Raw genomic sequence first — 23660 nt, 5'->3', positions numbered from 1 at the left:
TCTGGGGTCCCTACTGTTTAAGGGCAAGCTTCTGTTCGGTAAGGAATTGGAAGACATGATCCAGTTGTTGGGCGAAAACAAAGGGTACTGATTCCCGGAGGACAGGTAGCATACCAAGGGGTCCTTCTCTTCCAGATTCAGGTTTCGAGGAAACCGTAAGTCTCGTACCCCTCGCTCTAGTGCCCCTTCATCCTCCTTTCATGTGGGAAGGAGTAGACAGCAGTCCCAGTCCTTTCGAGGAAGACGATTTGGTAGACCCGCTTCCACATCTTCAGTTCCCAGGGATAAGATGTCCCGCCGGTCCATCCCTCCGTTCCGAAGGTAGGCGGCAGACTGTCTCTGTTTTACAAGGTTTGGACCACAATCACGACGGACCAGTGGGTACTTTCTGTGATAAAACACGGCTATGCCTTAGATTTTGCTCGCCTTCCCATCCCAAGGTTTTTTCCATCCCCGTGCGGTCATGCGGAGAAGCGACAAGCGGTCCAACAAACTTTGCTCCGGTTGGTGGATCTGGTGGCAATTGTTCCAGTTCCAGCCTTGGAGCAACGAAGAGGACACTACTCCATATACTTCGTCATTCCAAAGAAAGAGGGTGCCTTCCGGCCCATCCTAGATCTAAAGGTTGTCAACAGGTGTCTTAGAATACCATGCTTTCACAAGGAGACCCTGAGGTCCGTGATTGCGTCAGTAAGGCCGGGAGAGTTTCTGGCTTTGCTCGATCTCACGGAGGCATATCTGCACATCGGTATCTGGAAGGACCATCAGAGGTTCTATGCCTTGGGGAAGCATTTCCAATTTCAGGCGTTACCGTTCAGTCTCGCGACGGCCCCCAGGATCTTCACCAAGATCATGGTGGTGGTGGCAGCGCAGTTGCGCCGGGAGGGGCTGTTAGTTCATCCTTATCTGGATGACTGGTTGATTCGAGCAAAGTCCAAGATGCTTTGTCGTTCGGCGATTCAACGGGTTCTACAGTTATTACACTCCCTTGGTTGGGTGGTCAATACATCCAAGAGTCACCTCACTCCCTCTCAGTCTCTGGAGTTTTTGGGAAATCTATTCGATATGCGGCAAGGCAAGGTTTTTCTTTCCGTCGAGTGCTGTCACGAGTTACAACATCAGGTCAAGGCCTTACTTCAGAATCCGATGCCGACAGTTTGGGACCACCTGCAGTTGGTGGGTTCCATGGCTTCGACACTGGAATTGGTGCCGTGGGCCTTTGCGCACAAGTGACCCTTACATTCCCGCTGGAGTCCGGTTTCCGAACAATTCCATCTTCCGTTACTGCTGACGGACGTGGCACGTGCCAGCCTGGGATGGTGGTTGTGTTTGGACAATCTCCTCCGGGGGGTGTCGCTCATGGCACCGGAGTGGACGGTGGTCACGACGGATGCGAGCCTCACCGGTTGAGGCGCAGTGTGTCTGTGGAAGTCGGTACAGGGGCTCTGGTCTGCGCTCGAGTCTCGCTGGTCGATCAATCGCTTGGAGACCAGGGCGGTGCGATTGGCGCTCCGGGCATTCCTGCCACTGATTCAGGGAAAGTCGGTCAGGGTCTTGTCCGACAATGCGACAACGGTAGCCTACATCAACCGTCAGGGGGGAACTCGGAGTCGCCCTGTGGCGCTAGAAGCTCACCTGTTGATGCAGTGGGTGGAGCGCCACCTTCTCAGCATCGCCGCGTCTCACATAGCAGGGGTAGACAATGTTCATGCAGACTTCCTGAGTCAGCATCAGCTCGACCCCGGAGAGTGGGAGCTGGCGGACAGGGCCTTCCAGCTAATCTGCAACAGTTGGGGACAGCCGGCCATGGATCTGATGGCCACCTTTCAGAATGCCAAGGCGCCATGCTTCTTTGCCCACCGCAGGGAACCGGGGGCGGAGGGGGTGGATGTCTTGGCGCTTCCTTGGTCAACGTCGATCCTTCTCTATGTTTTTCCCCCCTGTCCTCTGATCGGCAAGGTCCTTTGCAGAATAGAGCGTCACCCAATGGAGGTCATTTTGGTGGCTCCCGAGTGGCTTTGGCATCCCTGGTTTGCAGACCTCCTAAATCTAGCATTAGAGGAACCACTGCATCTGCCGGCGTTACCAAATCTACTTCATCAGGGGCCTGGTTGTTTCGATCAGGTAGATCGCTTTTGTCTAGCGGCATGGCGTTTGAGAGGCACCGTTTAAGAGGTAAAGGCTGTTCGGATGCGGTGGTTTCTATCCTGCTAAGGTCTCGTAAAACCTCCACTTCCTTATCTTATGTGCGGATTTGGAAGGTTTTCGAGTCTTGGTGTATTGCTCGTGCAACTTGGGCTACTCGGGTGTCCGTTTCCGATGTTTTAGCCTTCCTTCAGGACGGTTTAGCCAAAGGGCTGTCCTGCAGTTCGTTGCGGGTGCAAGTGGCTGCCCTCGGTTGTTTATGTGGTTCAGTGGACGGGGGGACGCTGGCTTCACATCCAGATGTTGCCCGTTTTCTTAAGGGGGAAAAACATCTATGTCCTCTGTTGATTGTTCCTTGTCCCTCCTGGAACCTAAACGTGGTGCTAAAGGCCTTGTGTGTGCCACCATTTGAACCACTGAAGAGAGCGACCCTGAAGGATCTTACGTTAAAGGTAGTATTTTTGGTGGCAATAGCTTCGGCTAGGCGAGTCTCTGAACTTCAGGCATTGTCTTGTAGGGAACCTTTCTTGAGAATCTCTGAGTCCGGAGTTAGTCTCCGGACAGTTCCCTCGTTCCTACCGAAAGTTGTTTCGACGTTTCATTTGAACCAGTCAGTGGAGCTTCCAGCGTTTTCCCAACTCGACAAGTCGGATCCCCTTTCCAAAGATCTGAAGAAACTGGATGTGCGTAAGACCCTTCTGCGCTATCTGGAAGTGACTAATAGTTTCAGGGTTTCGGATCATCTCTTCGTCCTCTGTAAGGGGCCTCGAAAGGGTAATATGGCATCTAAGTCCACCATCGCGCGGTGGTTGAAGGAGGCTATTAATTCTACATACCTTTTAGCTGGTCGGCCCTTGCCTTTAGGGCTCAGGTCACACTCGACAGGTTCCCAGGCGGCTTCCTGAGCGGAGTGTCACCAGATTTCTTCTTAAGAGATCTGCAGAGCAGCGACATGGAAATCGTTGCATACCTTTGCACGGCATCATCACTGGATGTACAGGACTCCAGGGAGGGCAATTTCGGAGCAGGCGTGTTGAGAGCGGGCCTCTCCGGGGCCCGTCCCAAGTAGGTCTGAGCTCTGGTACATCCCAGGAGTCTGGACTGATCCAGTATGTACAGGGAAAAGAAAATTAGGTCTTACCTCCGATAATTTTCGTTCCTGTAGTACCAAGGATCAGTCCAGAGTCCCACCCGCTTCTGCACTAATTCGGAGAGTCCGCTGTTTTTCTATTGCTGTTCTAGTTGGTTTGGGGATGAAGATTCTTATTTCTGTCTATCCCTGGTTTTCGGGTCAGGTTCCTTGTTGGGTTTAGTGATCCGAGGGTTCCCCGGTTGAACTTCATGTATATAGTTAGTTTTTCAGCTGGGGTTTATTCTGCTTTGACATTACATAATACTGACAGGCTGTGGGTGGCACCCTGGTATATATGACAGAGCCTGATAAGTTTTGCTCTGTCTCCATCTGCTGGTGCGGAGGCAAAACCCAGGAGTCTGGACTGATCCTTGGTACTACAGGAACGAAAATTATCGGAGGTAAGACCTAATTTTCTTTTAGTGATTTTTTATTGGACTATTTAGGGCCTTATTCAATTAAGGCTTTTCTCCCATTTTATTTCTCTGGGGAAAACCCTTACCAAATCAGGTACTTATAGGGCAACTTTTCAAACTCTGCACTTTTGTGCAAAGTCCACGGATCTCTATTTTACCCATGGACTTTGCACCAAATTTCAAAAGGAAGGTACATGCAAACTGTGCTTCTGAAATTTGCTAGAGCTACAAAATACCTGCACAGTTCTGTGTCTGTTTTTCAGACGCATAGATTTGAAATTAAAATCCATGCATGTTATTTTCCCATCCTGCCCAAAACATGATTCGAGGAATATTCCCTGCCCCAAAATGTGGCTAAAAACCACACATACCTTAAGGGGTATGAAGGTAGGGAAATTTTATAGATAAATCGTCTTTACCCTCTTAAATGGCTATAAAAATTGTCCTCTAAATTAATTTGTGCCTGGCTTTCAAAAGCTACACTCATTTAATCAAATTTATCATCTAAGGAGGATGATGTCTGAATATAGAAGCAAATTACAGGTTGGATATTCAGATATCATCATTCGAACCTTGTTTTGCACTGGCCTGAATGAAGGGAGCACAACTCTTGAAGGCTAGACAAAACCATACTAAATGAATCCAGTAAAAATGTATCACCTTCAACTGGGCTAACGTGAGAATAACACTATTGAACAGACATAATTGTAATTGCTTCTAAAGCACATCCTAATGATACCTCTGCTGACCTCAAAAGCCCAATTTTTGTTTAAATGCTAGTAAGCTGAGACAAGACATTTTAAGAAAAATATGCTATTCTAGAGGGCAAATTTGAAAGCCATTTACCCAGGGAAATAGATGTATACCAGGATAAAATGGCTTGATTGAAAAATACCTTCTTCAAAAGTGGATAAAATTACACATGGCCTCCATAGCATGTGCACTTAGCCACTGGATAAACAGGCGCTCCTCTGGGTGCAGTTAGGTCAGGGGAGGAACACGTATGCTGTTTGGCCATCTTCTCCTCCTCCACTGCCCACACAAATAGGTGCAAGGTAGGAAGATGTTTTTAACACGCACCCTTTGCACTTGGACATTTTTCTTAAAGAGGAAACTATGCAGATAATTTCTCTTTGAAAATCTGCATAACATGGACTTGTTAAAAACACCTACGTAGTTTGGAATTATGCAAGCTGCTTGGAAATTGCTTCCCCCACCTTTAAAATGTCTGTATCTGGAATTCCAAGTTGCAGACTGACACGAGGAACTGCGCTTCTCTGCTGTGCTTTCTTCCTGTGCAAAAGAGTATTTGTCAATATAGGGCAGCAGCTAAAGTGGTCACTTATTAGATGTACCAGATTATTTTTCAGAGCAGACATATTTTATCATATTAGGGCAGGATTTATGTCCTCTCCAAAAAGACCACGTACAGTATTTATGCTTTACTGGTAGTCTTAATTAAACATTTCAAACTCTTAATTTCATTGGAGTTTGAAATTAGGACACATGATTTTGTACATCTAATTTATTTTTCTATGTAATATTTACTGCAAGAAAATATCAGTTCATGTAAGCCTGGCAAAAAATTAGGATTTTTCGTGCCAGTTAAAATAAACATGCGTCAGTTATCTTGATTTTACTTTTGCAGGTTTGATCTTTATACTTCCGTGTACAGATACCTATGTCAAGGTTGACCTTCGAATTATCTCCTTTGCCATTCCTCCTCAAGAGGTAACATTCTGATACTCATGACATGCAACCCAGAGCAAACTGCATAGCAAATATATGCAAAGAAGAAGGTTTCTTTTAAAGAAGAACATAGTTTTTTCTAGTGCATATAAAATGATGAAGGGCCATATCATCTGTGGTTCAAAATATCTTTTATAACCCTATGCCAGAATCAGCAGTTTTGTCCATTTTTAGGGAAGACAGAACTTACTAGTTCATTCATTTATGATAAACTGTATTGGATATTGCAATTCTCTGTATCAGAGCCTTCCTCTCCGAAGTTTGAGGAGGTTGAAACTCCGCCAAAACACAACAGCAAGGCTGCTGGCCAGCAAAAACGTTTACCGACCATTAAGGCTGTCATAAGGGGTGGGCAAGAAGAGGAGGGGGGGGGGGGGGGGCACCATGCCATCATTTTGAATCAGTCTGTGAGCCTATGAGTATACAAGTCTAAAATTTTATAAAATTTAAATTTACATTTTATTTTATTCAATTTTATTTTATTTACCTGTGCTTTAATGTAATAGAGCTTTCTATTTGCCAAAGGTTGTGCCTTGTTCTGTTTATAAGGGGCAGATTTGATATTGAAACCTGAAAGTGTGCTATTTTGACTGCTTTCTAGGGCTTAGAAGTAAAAAACCTGAACAATTTGGGTGAGGCTAATCAGATTTGCTCAGCCATAGTACATAGTGCTGGCGAACTAAAACTCTTTGGAGCTGGGATTCTCAGGAATCAGAACCTCTGCTGAATCTAAGTGCAATTTTATTTTATTTACCTGTGCTTTAATATAATAGAGCTTTCTATTTGACAAAGTTTGTGCCTTGTTCTGTATGTAAGGGGAAGATTTGATATTGAAACCTGAAAGTGAGCTATTTTGTCCCAGGGTTCAATCTGATCCTTTGGGCTGTGTTTAGCCAGGAGACAGGAAGCACTAAAGCTTCTTGTGTCCAGCAAAGTAAAAGTTTAACTTAGTAAGCCAGTCAGGGGGAGGGTCCAAACTCAATTGCAGATATAGAATCCTGAGAACAACCTTGACCAAGGGTTAACTGTTTAACTCCCTCTCACCCTGCCCCTCTACCCACCTACCCCTGGGTTTGTTTTTCTGATATACTCTGCCTAAATACATAATTGGCAACAAGATAAATTAGTAAATTGGTATTTCCTTAGGTGTTATCCATCAAATAAATTTACCAAAATGAGGACTATCCAATATAACTATTGTAGAGCCTTTATTCTGAGGGAAATCATCTGGAAACTTAGGGCTTGCCCCATTTGCTCAGAACTCTCTTCCTTGAAAAAGGAGCTAGATGACGTTAAAGCTGAATTAGATGCAATAAAGAAAGTTTCACCCACTTTACATTATTCAAGAATTATTTCCCCATTACCACAGAAAACCAAAAGTCTAGGAAAAAGGGGTTTACAGTGGGCTCAGGTAGGATAAGAAATGTGATCCACAGACACTCGTTCTTGACAGCTGTTCAGCCCACAAGTCTACCCCCCCACTCACACAGGGCAATAAGGAACTCAAAAAACAATGGGATTACAGTGGGCTCTGGTAGAATTAGACCTGTGATGCGGAGACACACACAGTATCAAGTGACACAAATACAAAATGCCTTTTCTGTATTAAATACTGAAGAAGTTCTTGAGAAAGAGATTGAAGTGTTATCTGAAAAGAAAGAAGAAACCCAATGCATACAGAAATTCCATAATGCAATCAGTAACCAAAAGAATAAGCTCACTATGCTGGGTGACTCTGTCATCAGAGGCACTAATCTGGGAACTCTCAGTGAGGGAAACACTACAGTTAAAAGCCTCCCAGGATCATTGGCCAGCAGAAATGCTATTCAAACAGTCAGTGACAGGAGGACATTAGAATGTCATCCCCAAATACAAATGCAATAAAAAAAAAGGCAAAGTGGATAACAAAAGTCAGCTAAATAAGTCACACAGAGAGTCCAAGAAAAACATTAACCTGTACCAGAACAGCTGGAAAGCTATGTGCACAAATGCTTGTAGTTTGGGCAATAAAATCCCAGACCTGCAAGTCCTAATGGTGGAGGTGGACTTGGACATTGTTGCTGTCACTGAGACGTGGTTCATGGATTCACATGACTGGGATACTACCATACCAGGATATAACTTATTAAGAAAGGACAGTGAGGGTGTAATAAGTTTGCCTGATGTTGTGTTCTGGTGGGTCTACTCGGGTTGCTGAAAATGAATTGATTAGAGAACCATTGCATGTTGTGATTGTGTATGGACTTATGTATAAGAGAGATTGTTTTATATATTATCCTGGATGAGATAGGTAGCCAGTGTAGGAACTGGAGAACCGGAGTAATGTGATTGTGACGATGGGCATTGGTGAGTAGTCGGGCGGCAGCATTTTGCAACAACTGCAGAGGTTGGATTGAATTTTTTGAGAGGCCTAGGAGGATTGCATTACAATAGTCAAGCTTGGATAGTATAGTGACTTGCAGCACTGTGCGAAAGTCGTAGGGGTGTAGGTCTTTTTAGTGTGTGGAGTTTGAAAAAGCCATTTTTATGGTGGATGAGATGAACATCTTTAGATTGAGATGGTTATCAATGTTTACTCTGAGGCTGCGCACATGTTGTGTGGATGTGGGAACGGGGGTTTGAGTATAGGTAGATGGTGTTTGGAAGGAAATGTTATGTGGTGATATAATGAGGAGCTCTGTTTTGGAGGTGTTCAGTGCCAGGAAGTTGTCAGAAAGGAGTTTGTTAATGTCAGAGAGGGCTGAGTTTCATATTTGTAATACGTTTGTGAGTGAGTCTGTGATGGGAATAAGGATCTGCACGTCATCAGCGTAGATGAAATGTGGGAGTCCAAGTTTGGAGAGGAGTTGACAGAGTGGGAGGATGTAAATGTTAAATAGAGTGGAGGAGAGAGAAGAGCCTTGAGGTACTCCTTGCGACAGCCTGATTGGTTTTGATTCACAATGTCCGATTTTTACACTGCAATGTTTGTCGTTTAGGTATGATTGGAACCAGAGAAATGGGGTGCCAGAGATGCCGATTTCCTTAAGTCGCTTTAGGAGGGTGACATGATTGACTGTGTCAAATGCAGCTGAATATCTAATAGGGCGAGTATGTAGGATTGTCCTTTGTCCAGCGCCTTGAGTATGCAATCGGATAGAGAGATGAGGAGGGTTTCGGTACTATGATGTTTGTGAAATCCATATTGGGATAGGAACAGGATGTGGTGTTCATCAAGGTAGTCGGTCAACTGCTGGTTGATGATTCTTTCCAGGATTTTAGAGAGGAAGGGGAGGTTAGAGACCGGGCGGTAGTTGGCAGGTTCGATGGGGTCGAGGTCAGGTTTTTTAAGAATGGGTCTTACGATGGCCTGTTTGAGTTGTGTTGGAACCAAGCCCATTATACAGCTTGAAGTTACCACCAGAGGTGGCAGTAGTGAGTCGATCCGATACAGACAGTCCAGGGGTCCTCGGCAGAGGAGACCCTTCCCACAATGGTGGTATAGGGAGCTCCGATGCAGTTCTCAGTATGGAGCTGTAGGTGAGACAGATTGACAAGGTTAGGTTACTCACTAAGCTGTAGCTGTATATGTGTAGATCCCAGCAGGCAGAAGTAGATGGATTCAGGCACCAAGGCAGAGAGCGCAGGCCCTCGAGGAGCGAGTACCTGGTTTCCCGGATGGGCACCTGGAATAAAGTATAGGGCCCCCGAGGAGCGGGTACCCAAGTTAGTAGAATACCCCGAAGGGCAGAGAGAGCTTCCAGTGGCAGCAAGGAAGCAGCAGAGTAGATCAGACCGGAGGCATACCAATCCTTGCTAACTCAATCTGTTAGCAAATGAAGGGCAGGCTAAATGAAGGGCAGGCTAAATACCCGGATGGCGTGACATCACTCGAGGGGGACGCCCCCGAGGTTCTCGCCATAGCTTGGATAAAGATGTGGGTGGCATGCGCGCACTTGCACCCTAGGAGGCCCTCAGGAGAAACATGGCGGATTGCCTTGCCAATGCTGTAACGGGCACGCCGGGGAGCTTGCAGACGTGGCGGTCGCCATCTTCCCAAGGTTAGTGGGGTGTTGCGTCCATCAGACTCAGACAGCTTCGGCCTTTGTGCCTCACCTCAATTCTCGCTTTCTCCACCAGCCTCGGGAAGATGGCGACCGCCGTGTCTGCAAGCCACACTCCCCGGCATCCCCGGAAGGGCTATGGCAAGGCATTCTGCCATGTTGCACCTGAGGGCCTCCTAGGGTGTGCACGCATGTCACCCACGTCTTTATTCCAGCTATGGCGCGAACCTCGGGTGCGTCCCCCTCGAGTGACGTCACGCCATCCGGGTATTTAGCCTGCCCTGTTTGCTGACTGAATTGAGTTAGCAAGGATTGGACTCGTCCGATCTGAGCTGCTCTGCCACTTCCTGCTGCTGTTGGAAGCTCTCTCTCTACCCTCCATGGTTCTACTAACTTGGGTAACCGCTCCTCGGGGGCCCTATGCTTATTTCCAGGTGCCTATCCAGTATCCAGGTACTTGCTCCTTGAGGGCCTGCGCTGTCTACTATCTACTTCTGACTGCTGGAATCTCCATCATTATAGCTACAGTATTGTGAGTAATCTAATCTCTGCCAGTCTGTCTCACCTACAGCTCCATACTGATAACCTACATCAGAGTTCCATACACCACTATTGTGGGACAGGTCTTCTCAGCCGAGGACCCCAAGACTGCTGCTGCAAGAATCTACTCACTACTGCCACCTCTGGTGGCAACTGCAAGCTGTATAATAAAACCTAACTTCTGTGTTTGTGCGTTCTGAGTCTAGCCTGGTACTGCAGTTCCTCACGGGGCTCCTCCCCTTGGGAGTGGCCATCACTGCAGTTGCTGGGTATGATGGTCTTGCCTGAGGGCACCGGATTAGTAGCTGATAGAATAACTCTCTTCGGGTCAATGATATACTAAGGTTCATCAGGTACGTCTTCAGAGAGAAATGAGCAAGATAGGGCATCTGCTCTGATGTTTTTATCTCCAGGGTGGTATTTCAGCACAAAGTCAAATCTGTTGAAGAACGGGGACCATCTCACCTGTCTATGGTTAAGGTGCTGGGCATGACAGAGGTACTCCAGATTCTTATGATCAGTAAAAACTGTGATCTGATGTTGTGCACCTTCAAGCCACGGGCGCCACTCTTCATACGCCATCTTTATCGCCAGTAGTTCTTTATCTCCAATGCCATAGTTCTTCTCCGATGGCGAGAAGCGTCTGGAGAAGAAGGAACATGGATGCAGGATTTTAGAGTCACTGGCCTGACTTAGCCCCTACGCCTACATCTGAGGCATCGACCTCCACAATGAAGGGACATGCATGATCCGGATGGTGGAGACATGGCTTGCTGGAGATGGCATCCTTTAGTTTCTGAAATGCTGTCACAGCTTCCATAGACCAATTGGCTACGTTGGCACCTTTCTTAGTCATTGCTGTTAAAGGAACAGTTAGTGAAGAGTAATTCTTGATGAAGGTTCTGTAGTAGTTGGTAAATCCTAGAAATCGTCTAAGAGCTTTTAGACTAGTGGGTTGTGTCCATCTTTGAATACTTTCAAGCTTTTGAGTATCCATCTGGAATCCTTTATTTGAAACAATATACCCTAAGAAGGGCACAGATTCCTTGTGGAATTCACATTTAGACAACTTGGCGTACAAGCGGTTCTCACGCAGTCTCTGCAGCACTCTTTTGACATCTTCCATATGGGTAGTCAGGACCTGGGAAAATATCGTCTAAGTACACAACGACACATTGGTAGAGTAAGTCACGCAGAATGTCGTTCATCATTTTTTGGAAGACACCCGGGGCATTGCATAGGCCGAAAGGCATCACCAGATATTCAAAGTGTCCAACCCGGGTGTTAAAAGCTGTATTCCATTCATCGCCAGAGCGAATACGAACAAGATTATAGGCTCCTTTGAGATCAAGCTTGAAGAATATCTTGGCTCCCTGTAGTCTATCGAATAGCTCCGAGATGAGTGGTAAGGAATAGCGGTCTTTTACAGTGATCTCGTTCAGACCTCTGTAGTCAATACATGGACGTAAAGTTCCATCCTTCTTCCCCACGAAGAAGCCTGCGCCAGCAGGAGACTTGGAGGGTCTTATGAAGTCTTTCTGCAGATTCTCCTGGATGTACTCGGACATCACTTTATTTTCCACTACGAAGAGGGGGTAAACCCTTCCTTTGGGTGGTTCAGTGTTAGGCTTCAAGTTGATAGTGCAGTCATATGATCTGCGTGGAGGCAATACATCAGTGGCTTCTTTGGAAAATACATCTTGGAAAGATGCATATTGAGGCAGTAAGCCAGGCAACATCGGGGTAGTCGGCATGCAGGGTATTGGAGATACTTCCATCAGGCACTTGCCATGGTAATCTGGACCCCATCGTGAAATCTCCAGAGTGGCCCAGTTGAATTGTGGCATATGATTCTGCAGCCACGGTAACCCAAGTACTAAGGGGTGCATGGCCTTCTCTAGCACAAAGAAGGAAATAGTCTCTGTATGAAGAGTACCGGTACATAAGCTCACTGGTTCAGTAAGCAGGGTTTACTTCGCCCAGTAAGGGCTCTCCATGAATCTCGATCGAATGTCGGTATATAAAAGAAATAAATAAATAAATAAAATAAATAAAATTGAAGACAAGAGCAGCGGAGATGTCATGGTAGTGGTGGGGATCCGCAAATGTTCCACGAGACGTTTCAGAATGAAATTTCCTCCTGCCCCAGAGTCCACTAAGGCGAGGGTCTGATATTCTAGGGGTCCGCAGATTAAGGAGACAGGAAGAGAGAGTGGAGGAGAGTAGAAATATGAATCGGAACGGGTTCCAATTCACATCGTGAAATTTTTTTCGTGCGGTCCGATCCTTTTTTTTTTTTTTTATCAGCTGCGCCCAAGCCGATAAACAAAAAACCCACCCAACCCTTTAAAATAGATCCCTTATCTTCTCCCACCCTCCCGACCCCCCCCCAAAAAAATTTTTTTTAAAGTACCTGGTGGTCCAGTGGGGGTCCCAGGAGCGATCTCCCGCTCTCGGGCCGTCGGCTGCCACTAATAAAAATGGCACTGATGGCCCTTTGCCCTTACTATGTGACAGGGTATCCGTGCCATTGGCTGTCCCCTGTCACATGGTAGGAGCACTGGATGGCCCACACCATTTTTAAAGATGGCGCCGGCCGTCCATTACTCCTACTATGTGACAGGGGCCGGCCAATGACACGGATACCCTGTCACATGATAAGGGCAAAGGCCATCGGTGCTATTTTTATTAGTGGCAGCCAACGGCCCGAGAGTGGGAGATCGCTCCCGGGACCACTAGGTACTTTTAAAAAATTGGGGGGGGGGATCTGTTTTAAAGGGTCGGGGTGGGTTTAGGGGTTGTTTTTGTGTGCCGTTTTTCCCGCCCTCCCCCAAAATGATGAGAACCCCACAAACAATTTCATGGGGTTTTCCTGTCGGTTTCGGAGAGCCCCCGATTTCTGATGACTTTGAAAATATCATACGATATTTTAAATCGACAGAAAAATGATTCACATCCCTAGAGGAGAGAGTGCAGTTAGACCTAAGAAGAGTCCTCCCACAGGACTTAGGTCTGCCAGTTTCTCGGACATATAGGGCATGTTTTTACGGCATGACCAGCTTGTCCACAATACATGCATATTCCCAACCTCTTTTGCGTTCTTCTCTCTTTAGAAGTCAAATGACTGCGGCCTAATTGCATTGGTTCTTCTTCACCAGCAACAGGGCCAGACGGTACAGGCTTAGATACAGACTTGACTCGAGTTTCTCCTGGCTAGATCTTCTGGGGCTCTTGACCTCTTGAACTTTATCACGAAGTTGGTGATCAATCCTTGTAGCCAACTTCATCAGGTCCTCCAAGGTCTCAGGCATTTTTCGAGCCATCAGCTCATCTTTTAACCAGGAGTTCAGGTCTTCAAAGAAGAGGGTCTTCAGGAATCTCGGGTCCCAATGTAGTTCTGAAGCCAATGTCTTGAATTCTATGGCGAAGACTGGTAAAGTTTATTACCTTGTTTCAGATGAACCAATGTAGATCCTGTTGTCGTGTACTGGGCAGGGTCATCGAATACTGATCTGAACAGTTCCAGGAACCCAGTAAGATAATTCAGGATAGGGTCATTGTACTCCCACAGCGGAGAGGCCCAAGCCAGTGCTCTTCCATCCAGATAAGACAGGATATAGGTGGTCTTGGCATAAGTGCAGATCAAAGTGCATGCAACATTGGTTGATAAATCCTCTACATCTCCAAACTTCCCCTGAGAAGCGTGTTGGAGTGGAGAGAGGTACAGTAGTCTTGACTGTCACTTCTGGTGGTGTAACTTCTTTACCTGCAATGGTTGGTATATTCATCTGTGCGTGCAACTGGTTAAAGGCAATAGTCAGGTTATCCAGCGAGTTCTGTTATTTGGAGATTCGCTGGGCCAGGCCTGGAATGGCCTGCAATGCGGTGAGCTGAGCCGAATCCATGGAGTTAGCAATCTGTTATGGTTTTGAGGTGTTTGAGTGGATTCTTGGGTACTGCAGTGATGGCTACTCCCACAGGGAGGAGCCCCATGAGGAACTGCAGAACTGGGCTAGACTCAGGACGCACAAACACAGAAGATTGTCTTTTATTATACAGCTTGAAGTTACCACCAGAGGTGGCAGTAGTGAGTCGATCCGATACAGACAGTCCAGGGGTCCTCAGCAGAGGAGACCCATCCCACAATGGTGGTATAGGGAGCTCTGATGCAGTTCTCAGTATGGAGCTGTAGGTGAGACTGACAAGGTTAGATTACTCACTAAGCTGTAGCTGTATATGTGTAGATCCCAGCAGGCAGAAGTAGATGGATTCAGGCACCAAGGCAGAGAGCGCAGGCCCTCGAGGATCGAGTAACTGGTTTTCCGGATAGGCACCTGGAATAAGGCATAGGTCCCCCGAGGAGTAGATACCCAAGTTAGTAGAATACCCCGAAGGGCAAAGAGAGCTACCAGCGCCAGCAAGGAAGCAGCAAAGTAGCTCAGACCGGAGGCATACCAGTCCTTGTTAACTCAATCTGTTAGCAAACGAAGGGCAGGCTAAATACCCGGATGGCATGACATCACTCGACGGGGACGCCCCCGAGGTTCGCTCTATAGCTTGGATAAAGATGTGGGTGGCGTGCACGCATGCATCCTAGGAGGCCCTCAGGAGAAACATGGTGGATTGCCTTGCCATAGCCGTACCATGGACACCAGGGAGTGCGACTTGCAGATGCGGCGGTAGCCATCTTCCCAAGGCTAGTGGAGAAAGCGTGAAAAAAGGTGAGGCACAAAGGACGAAGCCTTCTGAGTCCGATGGACGCAACATTAAGCCTGATACTTCACTTTGAATACATATACAGCGCAGCTCACTGCTTCAACGGCAGGGGGAATGAAGATAAGAGGATTTACATTCAGACAACTACCAACTAGGATTGCATTGCATAGTCTGGGTAAACAAATAAGCGTGGGAGTACTTGCTTGTTGCAGTGGTTACTACCCCGAACCAATTAAGCTTGATACTTCACTTTGAATACATATATCGCGCAGCTCACTGCTTCAACAGCAGGGTGGGGATGAAGAAAAGAGGATTTATATTAAGACAACCAACAAGGACTAAATTGCACAGGCTGGCTAAACAAATAAGCATGGGACTAACTTGCTTATCGCAGCGGTTACTACTCCTAACCAATTAGGCTTGATACTTCACTTTTATGCAGTTCCAACACTGCTCTCAACATCAATGGCAGGGGTGGAAGGAAATTAGAACCACCTCAGTGGTCAGAGAAACAGTATGAGAAAAATAACTGTGAAAGCTTGCTGGGCAGACTGGATGGGCCGTTTGGTCTTCTTCTGCTGTCATTTCTATGTTTCTATGTTTCTATATGTATCCCCTGCCCAGGGCACCGTTTTGTCCAGCGATTGCCCTGTCATCCATATCATGCCAATATTAAAAGAATTTCTTTGGCTTCCAATTAGACTGCAGGATAAAGTTTAAGATGTTCAGTGATTTATAAATGTTTGCTTTCTGCTTGGCTTAAATATCTGGCTGTTTTATTATTACATTATGTACCATCCAGAAGGCATGCGCAGACCAAATGTTTTCATTTTGATTTTTTTTTTTTTTTTTGGGGGGGGTGGGGTTCGGTTCATTTAATTTTTATTCTGGTTTGTTTTGTTTTCCAAACATAAATAAACACACGAATCCCCTCTCCAAAAACAAAAAAATGAACTGAAATGAGCCCTCACTGGGAACCCCCCACTACTGCCTCAGATCCTGGGGTTTATTGGGATCTCCCAGGTCGTCCCTGGCTCTCTTTGTCCCTTCACCCTTGTCAATAAGCCGAAGTTGAGGCCTACCCAATATAGACTGACCCAAACCCAGTCAGGGACTCCTAGGGACTTTCTGATCCCTGGCTCCATAAATAAGACATGGCTAGAGATCCCCCTAGCCCTCATTTATCCCTCACATGGGGGTCTGCAGCAAAGAAGGGGACAGAATTGTTTTCCAGTCACTTTTATCCTGACGGCATCCTTTGAAAAATGGAACCAACTGTCCCTGACATCAAACAAATGACTTAGGCCTCAGGCCTGGCCAGTGCTATTTTGTTGTATAGCCGCAACATGACTCTGACCTCAGGACTGGCTGGCAACCAGTTTTAAAAGCATGCTGGCAGGGTGGAAACACTTTGGGATTGCATCTGCCCCAATTTTTGGTAAATTGGGGCTGAGGAGGTCCCCGACCCCTGCTTATTTGTGTAGGTTGGGGAGATTGTTGGAGGGGCCTGGAAAGGCTGCAGCTGGGCTTGTCTCAACTCAGCTAGGTAGGCCATGGCTCTGGTTTATTGGCAAAGGATGGGTAGAGGTCTGGGGGGACCTGAGGGAGTGGTGGGGAGGGCCTAGGGAGGCCCGTTTATATTTAAAAAAAAATTTAGTTTTGTTGAAGTGAGTCTAATTTTGTTGATAAGTCTATTTTCAGTTCACTCTATTCAGTTGAAAGGAATGCACATCCCTACCATCCAGAATATTGAGATCCTTGTAACAGGGACCTATTTACTTTCGATGGCTAAACTGGTATTTTCCAGGCATAGAGCTTTTTGTTGCTTTGCACTTTCAGGAACTTATTCCACAAGAAACACATCTAGATAATTACTATCCTTCTTTTAGGAAGGAAAATTAATACCTGGTAGTTTGACCTGACATTCAGTTGATGCCTAATGTAAGATTGTTTGTTTTCATTTTTACTGAGTGAGATTTTTATTGTTTGTTTCAGTTGGATTTATTGCTGTTATTTATGTGTTTTTACTGAGGGTAATTTTCAAAGGAACTCCTGTGGATAAAGTCATGCTTTACCTGTAGAAATGTCCTTTTAGAAAATTGCACAACTGATAAGCACTTCAAAATTACGAGCATACACAGATGGAGTAAGATGCTTAGTAAAATAGCAAAATAATTAAGGTTTTTCAAGATAGGAGATGTGCTTTAACTGAAATGAAAATTTTAAAATTAAATGAAAGGAAAGCAAATGAAATTTTGTTTGCTTTCATTCATGTCATTTTAAATAAATGTTGCCACTGCCACAAACCTCCCCATTAGTCTTTTACCCCAGTACTTGAGACTTCATGGGGCAGGAGTGATCCCTAGTCGTTTCTGCCCCGCTGGTGTAGGAGTAGACAATGGCTCCAGCTGACCTGAGACGAGCACCATTGTGAAAATCTGTCATAGAAGAAAATGACCCAAGGCTGATGCCATTTTCTTGTATCCATATCACATCACAGAGAGACCACATACATGTAAATTATAATTTATCATTTATTAGAAATCACAAGGTATTTACCTATCTAGACATTTAAAATCTAAACTCACACATTCATCCATCAATCACACACCAACCAATATAAAAATTTTCTTGTATGCCAGATTTTCCCAATGACACGGGCATCAGGTCAGCTGGCATGGTTGTCTAGTTCTACAACAGTGGAACAGGAGTGACTGGGGGTTCCTCCTGCTATATGAAGACTGAAGAACTAGGGTGATGCTAGGTGGGGTAGAGGAGGTTTTGGCGATTGGGAGAATGTTGGGACATTTTCTGTCTTTTTGTTGTGGCCGTGCTAGACCCAACATTTAAAAAAAAAAATGTCATCTTTGTTTTTTGTTCCTTTTTTAAAATTTAGTTTGTTTTTTAATTTCAAAGAAACAAACTAAAATGAAATAAGCAACAAAGAAAAACAAAAAGAAAAACAAAATAGGAAAAACATTCTGTGCACATCCCTATTCAAGACAAAACTCAGATTTTGAATATTAAGTAAAAAAAAACTAAATGAATACATGCATGAAAAATGTAGCTTTGTGAAAATCTAATTTTCTGTTTCTGATTAAATAACCTCTTTATTCAGCCACATACACTAATGCCTCTTAGTTCATGGACCTAGATGTATTAAGCATTTTATTCATGAGAGAAAGTGGGATAAACCACTTAATGCCTCTGGCCAGTAGAACACTTTCATTTAGAATTATTCAAATTTTCTCAAGCAAGGCAGATAACTTAATGACTTTAATTTCAAACTGCCATAATGAGAACGCTCAGAAAATGGATTGTAGGCTTGATATGTGAAGAATCTGCTCACATTCTCTACCTCTGGAAGAAACAAGCTCTTGATAAATCTAGCCTGTAGAATTTCTTGCTATCTAAACTGATCTTCCTTCCTAGATTCTCAGCAAAGATTCTGTAACTACCAGTGTGGATGGGGTTGTTTTCTACAAAATTGAGAATGCTGTAAAGGCAGTGGCGAACATCTCAAACGTCCATAAAGCTACTCACCAGCTGGCCCAGAGTACACTGAGGAATGTATTGGGCACACAATGCTTGTCCAGCATCCTGGCTAACCGAGAAGAAATCGCCCATAACATTCAGGTAAGCCTATATTTTTAACAGCTGAGACTGATTTGAGAAACATAATATAGTAAGGATTCTAATAGCCTCTTTCACTCTTAAAGGCAAATACATTAAGGATGCATAGTCATTTAAAATGACCTGGAAAACACCATCAACATTAGTTGTTTTTGTTTTGTGTCCTTTGTAATCTGAAATGACAGAAAGATGACAAATTTTCGTCTTTGTGTATTTTTGCATTTTAATGTGCTAAAATGCAGAAGCAAAAGGGAAAAAACAATTTAAAAAACCCCTGCAATAAAATGAAAAACAAAACAAAATCTTTTCCCATGTACACCCCTAAAATAGTTTGATGACATGGACTCTTGTCCTTGAAAACTCATATCTTAATAAATTGGTTCTTACATAAGGTACCGCCAGCCTTTGTAATTTTTAAGGCAATTAGAGTGAATAATGAGGATGTGAATTATTTTGAAATTTGCATTAGCACTTTCATTGACTTATATTTTATTAGATCACTTGCCTTGAAATAAGGAAAATGACTTGAAATATGTTAACTGCTAGGTACATATAACCAAAAGCGGAGGTCAAAATATCCTGGTCCAATATGTCACAGTCAATAACACTGAATATAAGCATATTACTGAGTGCTTAGCTGTATAAGTCTAACCAGCTAAGTTTAGACCTATTCTATAGCATATCTAGCTTATCCATACAACCTATGCTGCTAAGTCCAAATATCAGCAGTTAACTGTATAAGTTGTATAGTTAACTTGCTCCACCCTGATCCACCCACTGCCTGCCCACAACTTATACAACTACATTTTTAGCCCTATAAGGGACTTATATGGCTAAGCAGCAGCCATTGAACATGGGCGAATATTCAGCGGCCGCTACTTAGCCGTATAAGTCCCATTTATCTGGCTAAATAGCGCTGAATGCACTTTGAATATTGGGCCCAATGTGTTTAAAACTTCAAAAATGTTTTCATTCCTTTCTTGACAAACCTGATTAATCTCTCTTTTCAGAAAGGTTATGTACCAAATGCTCTGAAGCAAGCATCAGTAAGATCTTTATTAAAGAAATCTCAGCTGGATCCATTTATGGACTTATATGTTCTCTATCCTGTCATGGAAATTGGTTATAAAACAGCTTAATGATTTTCTTGATGACCATCTGGCATTAGATCATTCTCAGTTTGGTTTTAGAAAATTCTTCTGTCTCTGAAAGATATTAGGGACGTGCATTCATTTTGAAAGAATGCACAACCTGCAACGTATAGGTCTCTATTCGTTGCATTCGTGGGTCCGTGAAATGCATGGCGAACCCCCACGAATGCAACATATCATACATTTCCATTCTTTTGGTTTGTGCCGCGGTGTTTTAGAAATAGAAGGCCATGTGAGAGTAGGGGCGGATTGGCCTATCGGGGGATCGGGCTTCCCCTGGTGGGCCGGATAGCAGATCATGTGGCCTCCTCTGCTCCAGGCCATTGAGGGTGCTGGGCCGAAGAAATGAAGAGACCAGGCTGGTGGGGCCAAAAAAAAGAAGATGGCCGCTGCCGGAGAAATGAAGACCGGCGTAGCCCAAGACTAGGCCAAAGAAATGAAGATGACTGCTGCCAGCCGCCACCGGAGAAATGAAGACCGGCACAGCCAGCCGGCGATGGAGATGAGCTGTTCAGCTGGAGGCCTTTGTGTGATTATGTATTTGAGATCAAAAGGGTGCTTCTGTGTATGTGTATGTGAGGAAGGAATGGTGCTTCTGTATGTATGTGTGTGTGTGTGTGTGTGTGCGTGTGTGTGGTGTGTATGTGAAAAAGGAATGTGCTTCTGTGTGTGAGACAGGGAAGGGGTATATGTGAGTCAGGGAGGGTGCTTGTGTGTGTGAATATGTGTGTGTGCGAGAGAGAGATGGAGCATGTTTTTGGCTGGCTTGTTGCTGTGAGAGAGGGCATGTGTGTGATTGAGCCTGTTTGTAAGTGAGATAGAACATGTGTGTGATTGAGAACTTGTGTGTAAGTGAAATAGAGACTGACAGCCTGTGTGTGATTGAAAGCCTATGTGTAAGAGAGAGCGAGAGCATTGTGTGATTGAGAGAGAGACTGGCCAGAGAGGTGACGTGTGATTTGTGAGAAAGACTGATCAGGGAGATGACTGGTGTGTGTGTGTGTGTGTGTGAGAGAGAGAGAGTGAGAGACTGGTTGGGGAGATGATTGGTGTGCGAGAGACAGAAACTGGTCCTGAGGGTGTGTCTGGTGTGTGTGTGTGTGTGAGAGACAGAAGAGGCTGGTTGTGGTCCCTAAGGAAGAGGACATTGAGGACAGCTTCAGCAGCTACTGCTGCTTCTGGTGTGGCCTGCAAGGGAAAGGAGTAGGAGAACTGCTGGAGAGGGTAAGTAAAGGTGGCTTTTTAAGTTCATTTTTTTTGATTGACTACTGTTTTAATTATTGGGTAGTATGTTATGTGACTGCTGTTTGAAATATTTTATTGGTGTTTGGTAAAGCTTTCAAAATTTGCATGAGTCTTTAATTATTGGCTATTCTATTCATCAGCTGTTTTGAAATTATTTTATTAGTATGATTTTACTATTATGATTAATGATTTATATATCTCGCTTTTATTGATTGTTTCATGAGGAATGGTGAAATTTTTGTTTTTCCATTGTTGCACTGTATAGAGTCTGGCGTGATGCGTTTTACAGTACAGTTGTTGTCTGCACATTTCTATTTATACTTTATGTGGCTTTATTTTGTATTTGGTGAGGGTTTGTGTTCTGCATGCAAAGACTGAGATGAAGCATTCTTTTAATATATGGTTTCTCTGTAGGGATCTGTAGTAGCTTTAGCTTGGCCTGTTCTGTTTTCCTGATAGAAACATAGAAAATGACGGCTGAAGAAGACCAATCGGCCCATCCAGTCTGCCCAGCAAGCTTCACACTTCTTTTTTCTCATACTTATCTGTTTCTCTTGGCTCTTAGTAACCTTAAGTTCTATTTCCCTTTCACCCCCACCATTACTGTAGAGAGCAGTGGAGCTGCTTCCAAGTGAAATATTAAGTTTGATTAATTGGTTAAGCGGCAGCATAGCTCTCTGTCGTTGAAGCAGAGATATGCGTGAAGTAATAGTTTTATTTCTCCCCTGCCGTTGTAGCAGAGAGCTATGCTGGATATGCATTGAAAGTGAAGTATGCTTTGAAGGTCACATTAACTATCATCTAATATTGAAATGCCTAATAATTGGTAATTGAATAATCCTAATAATTGGTAATACCTATAGCCCATGAATCCATCCCTGTTTTTTTGTTGTTTTTTTTCTTTTTTTAATTTGGAGATGGCAGCCCTCCATCCTTCCGCTCCGTGAAGGTGGAACACCAACCACTGGCCACTGGCATCCTGCTCTGTGAATGCCTCTGTGGCTACTGCCGCTCCATGCAATGTTTTGCTGCCTCCTCTTTATACGCTTCCTCTAGACCTGATGCCTCCTCTTTATACACTTCCTCTAGACCTGATGGATCCACAGTGTTTATCCCACGCCCCTTTGAAGTCCTTTGCAGTTTTGGACTTCACCACTTCCTCCGGAAGGGCATTCCAGGCATCCACCACTCTCTCCGTGAAGAAATACTTCCTGACATTGGTTCTTAGTCTTCCTCCTTGAAGCCTCAGCTCGTGACCTCTGGTTCTGCTGATTTTTTTCCGACGGAAAAGGTTTGTCGTTGTCTTTGGATCGTTGAAACCTTTTAAGTATCTGAAAGTCTGAATCATATCACCCCTGCTCCTCCTTTCCTCCAGGGTGTACATATTTAGATTCTTCAATCTCTCCTCGTATGACATCCGATGAAGACCCTCCACCTTTCTGGTCGCCCTTCTCTGCACCGCTTCAATCTTGTCTCTGTCTCTTTGTAGATACGGTCTCCAGAACTGAACACAGTACTCCAGGTGAGGCCTCACCAAGGACCTGTACAAGGGGATCATCACTTCCCTTTTCTTACTCAATATTCCTCTCTCTATGCAGCCCAGCATTCTTCTGGCTTTTGCTATTGCCTTGTCACATTGTTTCGCAGACTTCATATCATTAGACACTATAACCCCAAGGTCTCTCTCCTGCTCCTTGCACATCAGCCTTTCCCCCCCCTCCCCCCCATCAAATACAGTTCATTAGGATTTCCACTCCCCATATGCATGACTTTGCACTTCTTGGCATTGAATCTCAGCTGCCATATCTTCGACCACTCTTCCAGTTTCCTTAAATCCCATCTCATTCTCTCCACTCCTTCCGGCGTGCCCACTCTGTTACAGATCTTAGTGTTGTCCGCAAAAAAGACAAATCTTACCTTCTATCCCGTCCGCAATGGTCGCTCACAAAGATATTGAACAGGACCGGTCCCAACACTGATCCTTGCGGCACACCACTTAAACCGCTCTCTCTTCAGAGAAAGTTCCATTTACCATCACACATTGTCTTCTGTCTGTCAACCAGTTTGCAATCCAGGTCACCACCTCGGCACTCACTCCTAAGCTTCTCGTTTTATTCACCAGTCTCCTATGCGGAACCGTATCAAAAGCTTTGCTGAAATCTAAGTAGATGACATCGAGCGCTCTTCCTCGATCCAATTCCTTGGTTACCCAGTCAAAAAAGTCAATCAGATTTGTCTGACAGGATCTTCCCCTGGTGAATCCATGCTGCCTCAGGTCCAGTAATTCTCCGGACTGTAGATAGTTCACTATTCTCTCTTTCAACAATGACTCCATTACTTTTCCCACCACCGAAGTGAGGCTAACCAGTCTGTAGTTACCAGCCTCCTCTCTGTTCCCACTCTTGTGAAGCGGGACCACCACCGCTCTTCTCCAATCACTCGGCACCACTCCCGTTTCTAGGGATCTATTGAACAGGTCACACAGTGGACCCGCCAGCACATCTCTGAGCTCCCTCAGTATTCTTGGATGAATCCCATCAGGTCCCATGGCTTTGTCCACTTTCAGATTCTTTAGCTCTTCCCATACATTTTCTACTGTAAAAGGGTTTTCGTCTATTCCACTTCCTTCCAGTTTCTTGTTGTGTAGAGATGGTCCTTCTCCAGGGTCTTCTTTAGTGAACACAGAACTGAAGTATTCGTTTAATATATCTGCCATTTCTTCATCTCTCTCCATGCATTGATCATTTCCACCTTTCAATTTCATTATACCGTTTTGAACTTTTCTCTTTTCACTGATGTATCCGAAAAATGTTTTGTTACCATTCTTTATCTCCTTGGCAATCCTCTCTTCCGCTTGACTTTTTTCCGACTTGATTAATTTCTTTGTCTC

The 23660-nt window shown here is 44.8% G+C and overlaps 1 protein-coding gene across 2 annotated transcripts in view; it reads left to right on the top strand.

The window, feature by feature from the left end:
- STOML3 (stomatin like 3) overlaps nt 1-23660 on the top strand; it is a 96781-nt gene that overhangs the window by 53983 nt on the left and 19138 nt on the right. For both annotated transcript variants that reach the window (XM_029602752.1, XM_029602750.1), the window contains exons 5-6: nt 5342-5424; nt 18174-18377. In XM_029602752.1, coding sequence (XP_029458612.1) covers nt 5342-5424; nt 18174-18377 — 287 coding nt within the window. The remainder of the gene's footprint in view (nt 1-5341; nt 5425-18173; nt 18378-23660) is intronic.

Source organism: Rhinatrema bivittatum, chromosome 5, assembly GCF_901001135.1.
Source record: "Rhinatrema bivittatum chromosome 5, aRhiBiv1.1, whole genome shotgun sequence".
Lineage (NCBI taxonomy): Eukaryota > Metazoa > Chordata > Amphibia > Gymnophiona > Rhinatrematidae > Rhinatrema > Rhinatrema bivittatum.
This window is presented reverse-complemented; position numbering and strand designations above follow the sequence as displayed.